We start from the raw sequence: 10874 nt of genomic DNA, 5'->3' as shown, positions 1-10874 counted from the left end.
TGAAAAGAAAGCTCTGTAATTGGTCTTTGCAGCATATTTCGATGCCTGGTTGAGCTGTAATGGTCAATCCGGTGCTCTTGGCATCTGTTTGATATATTGCTTCATGTTGTACACTGCACAGAGGGGTGATGACCAAATTGAGACACTTGATGAGGAACTTCCTTTCGGGGTTCCGGTGGCTCTCAAGACACTTGTGCTAGAGTTTGATGGTCCACTGTCATACCACCGACATCAGAGGAACGCTTGGGTGTCATTAATCTCGTGTTGTTGAGTCGAGCACTTATTACCAAATTCATTGTAAGTGGACTTTTCCGAGGCAGTTAACCTTGAAAGATGTTGAACTAGTACAGCTTGGCTACTGTTGGTCCTAGCTATGGAGTTTGAGATGGTCACACTTGGCAGGTAAGTGACGCGTTTTTTTTGTCACTGATGAACCATTGCATAGAGGACTGAGGTCGTGTACTACCTTCCTGCTGATCAGATGTCCACCTCAACCTCAAGAGGAAGTTGAGAGACAACCTCGACTCAGGCTCAAGAGACACAACAGCCGCAGGATTCTTCACCTCACATTCATATACATTTTGATAATGGACCTATTTGCTTGGCAGCTGATTAGGGTTGTGAGCAGGCAATGTGTTGATCCACATGTGTTTGGGGAGGATGCCTCTTCTTGGTGGCTTTGGACATGGGAGGGTTGCCCTTTATCACAGCTTTATTGGGATTGTAGTGAGTGGCAGTGGCCATCTGATGTACAGAGACATGGCCCGGTTAGTTTCTTTTAGTATATGGTCATTGGTTAACATTGGCCGATTATGACTGGTTCATCACCAGTATGAGATGCCCACACATGCGGGCTTATCTCATGTTTATGTATATCAGTTTTGGTCATGATGGGACTTGCATGCATGTGGCATGGAGGATTACCTATTTCCATTGGCTGCTTACTCATGATGGTCTTTGAGTTGGATCATCGGTTGCTCCGATGGGGTATGATCCTCTTTGTATCCGTTGTGCTATTCAGATTTTAGAGACGCCCATCCATTATTTGTGGGCATTTGCGTCGCACCTTGTTGTTTGGAGGGCTACTGCATTGCTTCTGTCTAGAGCCGGTCTTCAGTTTTGATTTCTCACTTGGTGGGCAGTGTCATCGTTGATGCATCTTCCTGAACTGCTCTTATTTTTATGCTGACTCTGACAGGCTGCATGATGCCTTTCATTGATATGTGCAATGCTTCTCAATCCAATCTTGCAAACATTAATTAATTAGCGTGGCAGATTCCGTCTCTCTCTTTGGAGAAAGTAAGCCCTCTCACTTCGAGCCAGTTCCCATGAGGACAAACTGTGCCTCTCCCTCCCTCAATTCGTTGAGCTCAGGCCGCTTTCTGTCTCTGCGAGTACCATGCAAACTCTCACATGCAGCTGGACAACCCACAATGATGAGATCTCCCACGATGTTCAAGGTCCTGGATATCCTCCCAAACGTAACAGAAAGAGAGCTCTCTCAAGATCATACTGCCCTTTCTCTGTGCCACCATCCTCAAACCACCGTCTGTCTTCTGTCCCATCCATCTGGCTGCTTCTTTTGTTGCACAATAACTTCATGAAACCTGCCGCAGATAACGAGTCCTCCAATGAAGCGGTGCAAATTTACTCGCGATGTGTCAGGCAACAAGTCATATCCAACGTTTATTTCATGCACATGCTCTTTCCTCCTCATCTCCCCACCACCTACATCAACGTGCACTATTGCAGCTTGTGTCTTCATGTTATTCTTGGAACCTCCTTTCCAGAGAGAGAGAGAGAGAGAGAGAGAGAGAGAGATTCTGCCGCCCCATGCCCTGCAACTCAGGCTCATTGCCTCTGCAAACGCATACATCCTGTAGCACCTATAGCTGAGGCCCATGCTGCGAACGAGCCCGAGATGCTTCTCTTGTGGACATCATCTCCTCTGCTGGTGGCCATCGCTGGGTCTCGCCGCCCTTTGCTGAGCGGACCCCCTCCAACCCCCTCTTACGTCTGCCTCTACTCAGTCCTTCATCTCTTGCTATCTCCTCTCGCAAGCCTGGTTCGCCTCCGCCCCTCTCTCTTCCCCTTGTCCGACCATGGCCTCGCATCTCCCTTCAGAACAACCTTGCGGACCTGCATGCTGGAAATCAGAGGAATGAAAAAAATATTTTCCCACATGGCACATCCTTTTCTGTCTCCCCTCTGTCTCCCCTCTCTCTATTCCAATTGCCATGCCTGCCTTTTCCCCTCATAGACAAAAAGAGCATCACTTGAGATTCGGGTCAATGAGACCCAAAAAAAGATTGGCACGGCCTGCACTTTCGCTTGTAGGCTCAAAATAGACAGATTTTTTTTTAATGCCTTCCTTCCATCATGCGACATCTGCCAAACAATTTCCTTTCCTTTTCTCTTTTACCTTCATTCCCAACAGAGCATCTCCCTTTATTCCCTTTAATTCAACCAAAAAAAACGTTTGGGAGACCTACTAGTCAATCCAGAGATAAGGTTTTCTGCTTGCTATATAGCATCACACTATGGAACGTTTGGCAGCTCGTTGCCGCCATGTTCCTAGTGCCACGCCTTGACTAGAGTGGGCATCCTCACAAACATTTGGGTGGACACTATCCAACAACCAATGGGAAATATTGGCAGGCTCTTTGATCGTGAGTGAAGACGTACTTTTATCGAGAGATGGGCCAGATCATAGATGTTTTTACTCTTACCTTAGGCTTAGATTTAGTGGCACTACATCCCACCTGTAACGCACCGCCTGCACTACTGCTGAAAGGTGTCCACTTGCGGAATCGAATAGAGACATGTAAAAGATAATGTACACAGAAAAGACTTTGAGAGAGAGAGAGAGAGAGAGAGAGAGAGAGAGAGAGAGAGATGAAATGAAATGTTTTATTAACGTCTTCAAAAGGCCAAAATGACCTATGAGACCAAAAAGTTACAACGTGATGTATATGACACAATGTGTGAGTACCAAAAATAAAAAGGTACTGAAAAAGGGGTACTATAGAATCCTAAACTGCTAGATTTGAACTAAGCATCTAGGTGGAATTGTGTAGGATATGAGTATGGGGGGGTGCAAGTAGTGACTGAGGGCTAATACAACACAATGTGGGTGTGTGTGTGTGGGGATATAATGGGTAACAACTGATACAAAGGCTGGTACAAGACGAGTAGGGTGTACAATCCTCAAAAGAGCTAAATCACAAGAGATCCATCATTGGTCGCTAGTGGATCTCATCAATCTCCTTAATGGTCAGTAGTTTGATCGAGCGTAGTGCATGTCGGGCCAAAGTGATCCGAATCTTTTGATGCAGCCTCCATCGATGTTGTGTAGTCCTCCACATTCGTGGGCATTTGGATCTCCCTAGCTCGGTCGCTTGATTGATCAACGTGCGTCTGGTGTGAGGAGAATGTGAATTCTGCTCCTCAGGCTGCCCAATGTCCACTCTAAAGAAGTTTGTGATCCGCCGTCTCTGAGACTGGCTAGCCTCTCCTCTCATCAGGCTCTCTCCGTGTCTGCGCAACTCGAGAAAAAACATTCCCAGACATCTCTGGTCCTCATATCCCATGACTTTAGAGAGTAGTCCAAAGCCCTCTATGAACAAGCTGTGAAAGCGGCCTCGTATCTCATAGTAAACTGGGCAATGACATATGTAGTGCGACTCTGTCTCAGGATGCATGTGACATAGGACATGTGTTGGCCTCTACGTGGTTGTATCTACCAGTCTCGATCCGAAGCTGGTGTGAAGATGTGCGTATCTACCAATAGCAGATCGTATCCCATGAGATAAGTAGGTGTCCATGTATCTGGGCCTCATTACAAAACTATCCTCAATAAGCTGGAGAATATGCTCTCTATAGAAAGCCATCTTCGTGCCCGGCTCCTGTGCCGACTGTATCCAAGTTCTCTTAGTATCTAGTTGAGTCAGGTCGTGGCGGCGGATGAGCCTGGTGATCTCGGACTGTGTAATAATTAGAGAGGGTGCATCCAATGAGTATTGGAAGGGGGGCAATCTGTCCATGCTGAACCCATGTACCTCAAACCATGATGTCATCTCCCCATACCAGCATGTTGTATCTCCCTGCATAGCTAACTGTCGAGAGGAATTCAGTCCTGGGCGGGCATATCTGTCTTTGGGGAGGTCTCACAAGTGATGTATAAAGGAGACTGGTCTGGTAAGCATTAGGGAAAATTTGGATGCACAAAGGGGCGTTATAAGGAGTTTGGCTTCCTCTCTTATGTCCAAAACGGGCGTGCGGTAATTTTTTTGTAAATTAACTCTAAACTTGGCGGAGATTTCGCAGTTAGAATCTACTTTGCAAGCTCCTTCTCTTGATATATAGCACGCCACAAGATTCCTTATATTTTGAAAGATTCTATTTTTGATTCTCTAGATTCTAAATGGAGTTGTCACATCACAAGAGAATTAAAAATAAAATCTTTCAAAATATAAGGAATCTCATGGCGTGCTATATATTAATAGAAAGAGCTTGAAGAGTAGATTCTAAATGTCAAATCTCCGCCAAGTTTAGAGTTGATTTGCAAAAATTTTACCGTACGCCCGTTTTGGACATGAGAGAGGAAGTCAAACTCTTTATAAGGCCCCTTTGTGAGTCCAAATTTTCCCTAATGTGCCTCAACCACTAGCGGGGGGGCAACTAGTTCTGCTCAAATCATGTCATGTGGTATTGAATCCTTGACTCTAATGAGCCGCGCAATCATAGAGACCAGAGGCTTTCCCCGTATATGAACTCCATAGAGCAATGTGGAAGCCACCAGAGTCTCAAGAAGCCAAAGCTTCGTTTGAGGCTCTTGGAACTGAATCTGTAAACACATCCTCTCCGATCCACCCAATGCTGCGTATGCTCTGGTTAGTCTAGTCTCTGCTGCTCTCAATGAAAATGATGGTACACTAAAGACAGACCACCCCAAGATGGGTGTTAGCATCTATATACTCCACTGTCTCATGGGCCGTAGGTGAATGCGGGTGCTGATCTCCTAGTCCACTGTTAAACACCATAACCTTGGTTTTACCAAGGTTGATAGGCAAACCACTGTCGTGGGAAAACCTATGCAAAGCATCCAAGTGACATTGCATCTCCTCCGGAGAGTCGGAGATCAAGACAATATTATCATCATATAATAATAATGAACTCCATGTCCCTGCCAGTTGTGCATCTCTATCACCCTCTCTCTCAATATAGTCAGAAACCTCACCCACATACATACCAAATAGAGTAGGAGAGAGCGGGCAGCCCTGTTTCACCCCGATGGTGGAGTAAAATAATGTAGATAACCCCTCTGGAGTGTGTACATGCCCTACTACTGACCGCCATAATCCCCCAAATCAATTGTGGGTACTCCCATCTCCTACAGTATGCGCAACAATCTAGCTAAGGGCACTGTGTTAAATGCATTGCGTAACTCCACAAAGCTACAATAGATCCTTCTTCCATGTGATTTGCCTCCTCAATAATGGCTCTGAGTGTCAGAATGTAGTCAAAGAGTAGAAAAACCTCTCCTGAACCGTGCATGCCCGGTTGTGCGTATACCCTCCCTCTCTGCCCATCTACTCAGCTGTTGCTCAAGAATGGATGCGTACAAACGTGCCAATGTGTGTCCAATCATGATAGTGTGATAATTCCCAAGCTCCATAAGGTCTCGTGACTTAAAGATAGGTACAATAGTAGATAAAGTCCAAGTATCAGGAAAGCCCTCACACATGGCACGGTTGAACATCACTGCTAGAAGCTTTGCAAGCAGATCCTTGGCATAGAAAATACTCAGCCACTAAGCCATCATGATTATATGATCTCCCAGTCCTCGTCCTATCAATGGCCTTCTTCACCATCTCAGTGGTGGTGAAAAAAGTACATGTGTGTGGGCATGGCTTGGGGGGGTCGGGAAGAGCGATTGTCCAGGAAGTGTGTACAAAGATGATGCATATTGGCCCCAGAAATAATGACAGGAGGGGGGGAGTTCTCATGAAAGATTTGCCATGACTCACCCGAGTCCTGACTCAAGAATAGGTGATATAGATCCTTCTCTAGTCAAGACAAAAATGCCCTCTTCTTCCTCCGCACTAGGCGTCTGAAGGAAATTTGTGACTCTCTTTGAGTGATGTCCCCCAAAAGCTCCTCCCTCTGAAGCTTGTCTCTCGTCTCGCAACACTCCTCATCATACTACCTGTTTTGAGGCATGCTTCCAAAACGTCGTCTCTGCTCAGGCTCGGTGTGTGGGTACGCCTTTGATGCTACATCATGCGATGTCTATATCAGTATAGTAGTAAGCTCCTCTAGAGGTCGCCCTAGCTCCTTGGTGCACACGCATCTCTAGATCCCATCTATGTAGACAGAGTCCGCCGTCTCCCGTGTAAAGGTGTAGCGAGTAGGGGCTGCTATCTGTGGTATTTGTGCTATACTAAACTCGAAAGAGATAGTCATCGACACAAGGGCATGATCTACTGTCACACCAACAGGTTTGGGTCCAACTGTGAGGTCCTAGATACTAGAGATAAAGCTCGGTTGTGTCATGACAGCTTCCCTGAGTATTGACATAGAGTATGTTAGTTAATCCACTGTGTTGGCTCCATGTTTGTGTGGAAAGTATGTGAAACCTCCCGCAACGGAAAATCTCTGTAGGCCATTCAAAATGGCCAATCCATGGGCAATCCCCATGTCTATCGAGTGCCATCCATACTCAGTATGCTCCACATCCTATGATAATCTCGACAGGCCCATCTCTGCAATATCCAGCTCCCTCAGCATCTCCTTTGAAGTATCATAAAATATTGTCTGGTGATGGGCAGTCCTAGCATTGAAGTCCCCCACGGTGGATACATGAATAGGTGGCCCGGTTTTAACCGATTGAAAGTTGCTTTTGGAGGCTTAAAATTTAGGGGGTATGAAACTGGTGTTATGGGCAAGAATTGTTTGAATTAAATAATCGTGTGGAGGATATAAAATCTTAAAAATCATGTGGAGGATTCAAAAACACGTGTGGAGCCCACGTCAGAAGAATGTTAAGTCGAATGTTTTCATGACTGTACTTCTCCATATCTCTGTGCCTTTCTCCTTCTACGCCTTTCTTAGCTCACTCTACAGCCCCCTGTGCACGCTTCTTATCCTTCGCTATGGATAGCAACCGAAGAAAGAGCCCAAGGAATGCAGCCCGACAGGTCTCCCCCACAAAGACCCGACATTCTCCCACGAAGATATGTCACCTCTCTCTGTCTCTCTCTATGTTGTGTACATCGGACATGTATGTGTAGTAGAGTATTGAGGTGTGGATACATTGAGTAATGAATATGGATTTATTCCTTTCAGAGACAGAAGTTACAGCCTCCTCCCAAAATCAGTCGCTTTGTTCACCCCAAGGATGTGGAGGTGCCATTAAAGGAATTCTGCACGACAAAAGAGGATTTGCACAAGGAATATGGGTTAAGTCTTGAGGGGAAAGATGTTAGGAAGTTGACAGATGCAGACGTGCCCATATCCGACTGGATGAAAGTTTTCACGTGTCTTCCAGTGAAGGAGAAAAAAGTCCCGATAAAAATAGCAAAGCCAGATCACTACAAGGCACTCTACCAGCTCTACAAGCAGGTGTATCAATCCAAACCACCAAACTATTTGCTGGGAGTCAAGTTTGCACGCGGATATGTTTATTTGTATGCACAGGTCCGGTAAAGTGGGCTGAGTTTGCATCTGAGGTGGTGAAGAATGTGACCAATGAAGGTCACTTAGATAGGAAAAGAGAACAATGGAAGTTAGAGACTTCCCAATTATCCACAGGAACCCCAAGTGGTTCTGCCATCTTCTTAGTAAATACCCCATCCGGAAGTACACCTACCAGAAGTGGGCTTTTTGCGACTACTCAGTCTGCGTTTAGTGTTGAAGTATCCACTTCCTTGCAAGAACTACTTGTTGAGGTTAGAAAATCTCATGACAATGTATCAGCCGAGTGTCAGAAGGCTAAGGATTCTGTGGTCAAATCTGTTGCTGATGTGCACCGTTGCGAGGGTGCCCTTGACACCATCCAAATGCACTTCCATGACGATGCCAATGTACCAACACGCTTGCTTGACAGCCTCCAAGAAAAATTTGACCAAGCAAAAGCCACCCTACAGTAGGCACAAGTATGCTTTTAACTCCATCTGATTGTAGTAGAATACCTGCAAAGTACCATACGGTATGATTATAATAACCATACTCTACTGAAACTCTAATAGTGAAAATGGTATTATAAGTTTTACAATACCGGTATTATGGCTCTATCATATCGGGATGGATAGAATGTGATACCACAAAACCGAATAATAAAAAAACATAATAGTATGACAATAACATCAATTCGGTAAGGGTAGATGACAATACTGGTAGGATGTCATCATACCGGTATGATTACATCCTACCGGTATGATTATATCCTACCGGTATGATTACATCGTACCGATATGGTTATATCCTACCGGTATGGTCGACCGGTATGGTTAGATCTGACCGGTATGATTACACCGTAATGGTATGATAAAAATCCAACCGGTTTGATGTTATGCTTCCGATATAATGTTATCCTACCGGTATAATGTTACCGGATGTTATCCTACCAATATGATGTTATATTATCCAGTATAATAACATCATACCGGTGGGATAACATCATACCGGCAGGATGTAATCATACCGGTATGATAACATCATTACACCGATCTTCAAGCATTCATACCGATTTTATACCTATTTGACATTGTCTGATAACAGAGGTCTCTTGCCTACAAGAAGAATTATCCAAATGCTTGGAACGTGAGGAAACCTTTGGTCTCTGTGTCACGTTTGTGACAGACATGATTAGTCAACCAATGCTACATGAAACCATAGTCTTGCCTACACGAGTTTTAGCTCCTGGACATAGTGTTGTTCTCATTGATGTGTGCAATGCTTGTGGTGTAAAAATTCATGATCACAATTGCTCAAGCCATGTTGTTCTATTGTCTTGTTCACATGCATACCATGCATTCTGCTATGCTCACTTGGCTAAGAAAGGAAAGTGCCGGCTTAAGGATTGCCCCGGAGTTATTTCTGCAGAACACCAATCCCTTCTAAAGAAGAAGCCAGTTGAACCATGCCCAAAAACAGGTGAGAAAATTGTTTCAATGGGTAAGAAACAACCATTGTTTTAATTAGGTGGTTGATTTTTGTCTTCTCTGATGTTTTTTCAGAGTCAAGCTGCTTCAGAACTACTGCCGATAAAGACACAGGGAACGATGCAGTAATGCCTGCATACAAGACACTTGTGGAGGTTTTGCTTGATGAAAGTGTCCCTGGTACTGCTGAGAAACCTGTTTCGGAAACAACAGAAGAAGAACAAAACTTTGAGGTAAAGGAGCAAAGTACGACTGGTGTTGAAGGGAAAACCTTGAATGAGGAAGACGATGTGTTGCTAGACACTGGAGTGCGGGTGACAAGATCAAAGACCCTGAGAAAACAAGGCCAACGTGGCAAGAGTAAGTTTTTTCATTGATTAAGGCTCTAATAAGTGATCTTTTGCTGCACAACTTTCTAAAGCTGATGGTCGTGTAGATGTCAGGCTGGAGGGAAGTCCCGAGGAGACCCTTGCTCAGCATATAAGAAAGGCAAAAATAAATAAATCGAGAAGACTTCAAATGAGAAGCCTGAAATGGAGCAAAAAAGCAAGGAAGAGGAAGAGACCCAGGGGCAGCCAGAAGAGAAGATGGACATAGAAGACACTAAGGAGATGCAGAATACCGGCACAAGTTCTGACCCTAAACCCAGAGCCTGCAAAAGATTATAGTTTGCCCCCCCTATATTTCTTTTTATGTAACCACTTCTGAATTAATATAACTTTCTTTCCCATTCGACGTCTCTTTCATCTTGTGCCTAATTTTTGAACATTGTGTATTTTTATTGTATGATTTCAATCTGTAGATATGTCCTAATTGCATATTTAAATTTGAGTCTTGTGTAATTTTGCATCTGCAGATATGTTTTCAGTTGAAGAATGGCGCCTTGCAGATAGGTTCAGGACTGACAAGCAGAATGGCAGGGCTGACATTCGTGCAATATGGAATTGCGTGTTGTCTCCTGCAGTGCTCGTGTTTCCTCTATGGTATAGACTAATTAAAAGAATCCCACTGATATGGCCAAGGCCACCACCTCCATTGAGCGTCAAGCGTAGGGTTCTCATTTTGGACCTTAATGGATTACTGCTCAAGAAATTTGATGAAAAATATGGTGAAGCATTGCCCTACTGGCCAAAAATGCGGTATGTTGTTGAAGGGGATACAGAGATTTGGGTAAGGCCCGATGTAGAAGTGTTTCTGAATTTTTGTTTCAGATGGTTCGAAGTGTGGATATGGAGCTGCTGCGAGTTTGAGAAGCTCAAACGCACTCTAGCGATAGTGTTCCCTGACCACCACAAAAGATTCAATAGAGTGGTAAGTCAAGCGCAGTGCACAAGGGCCCCTTTTAAATTGGGCGCGACAGATAAACCGGTGTTCCACAAGAATCTCGAAAATTTTCCTGACCTACCACTTGACACACTTATCTTTGATGATTCTGGATATAAACTAATGTTTAATCCATTGGGGTCATTTCTTGTTTTTCCCAAGCTAGAAAAGCAGTCTAAAGAAGTGCGAGCCTGTTTTCTGTCAACCACTATCATAAAGTGGCTGGCACACTGGTTGATCTCTAAGGACAGAATTGAGTATACAAAGAGGACTATAATTTGTGAAGACGGACAACTTGACGACACCTATGTGCGTCGTTTTTATTGGAAATGGCGGATTGAATTTTTTCGGAAGAAAAGAATAGATTTTTTAAATTTAAAAAAAGCT

At 44.4% G+C, this 10874-nt stretch overlaps 1 protein-coding gene across 1 annotated transcript in view; it reads right to left on the bottom strand.

Annotated features, from left to right (window-relative positions):
- Positions 1-1309: 1309 nt before the first annotated feature.
- Positions 1310-10874, bottom strand: part of LOC147456284 (uncharacterized) — a 32522-nt gene continuing 22957 nt past the window's right edge. Inside the window, exons 2-3 of the mRNA XM_086513831.1 lie at positions 1514-1607; positions 1310-1463 (exon numbers count right to left, since the gene is read on the bottom strand). Of these exons, the coding sequence (XP_086369957.1) occupies positions 1310-1463; positions 1514-1607 (248 nt within the window). The remainder of the gene's footprint in view (positions 1464-1513; positions 1608-10874) is intronic.

This window comes from Adiantum capillus-veneris, chromosome 6, assembly GCF_014529385.1.
Source record: "Adiantum capillus-veneris isolate H3 chromosome 6, ASM1452938v2, whole genome shotgun sequence".
NCBI lineage: Eukaryota > Viridiplantae > Streptophyta > Polypodiopsida > Polypodiales > Pteridaceae > Adiantum > Adiantum capillus-veneris.
The sequence above is the reverse complement of the archived record's forward strand: the minus strand, read 5'-3'. Positions and strand labels throughout refer to the sequence as shown.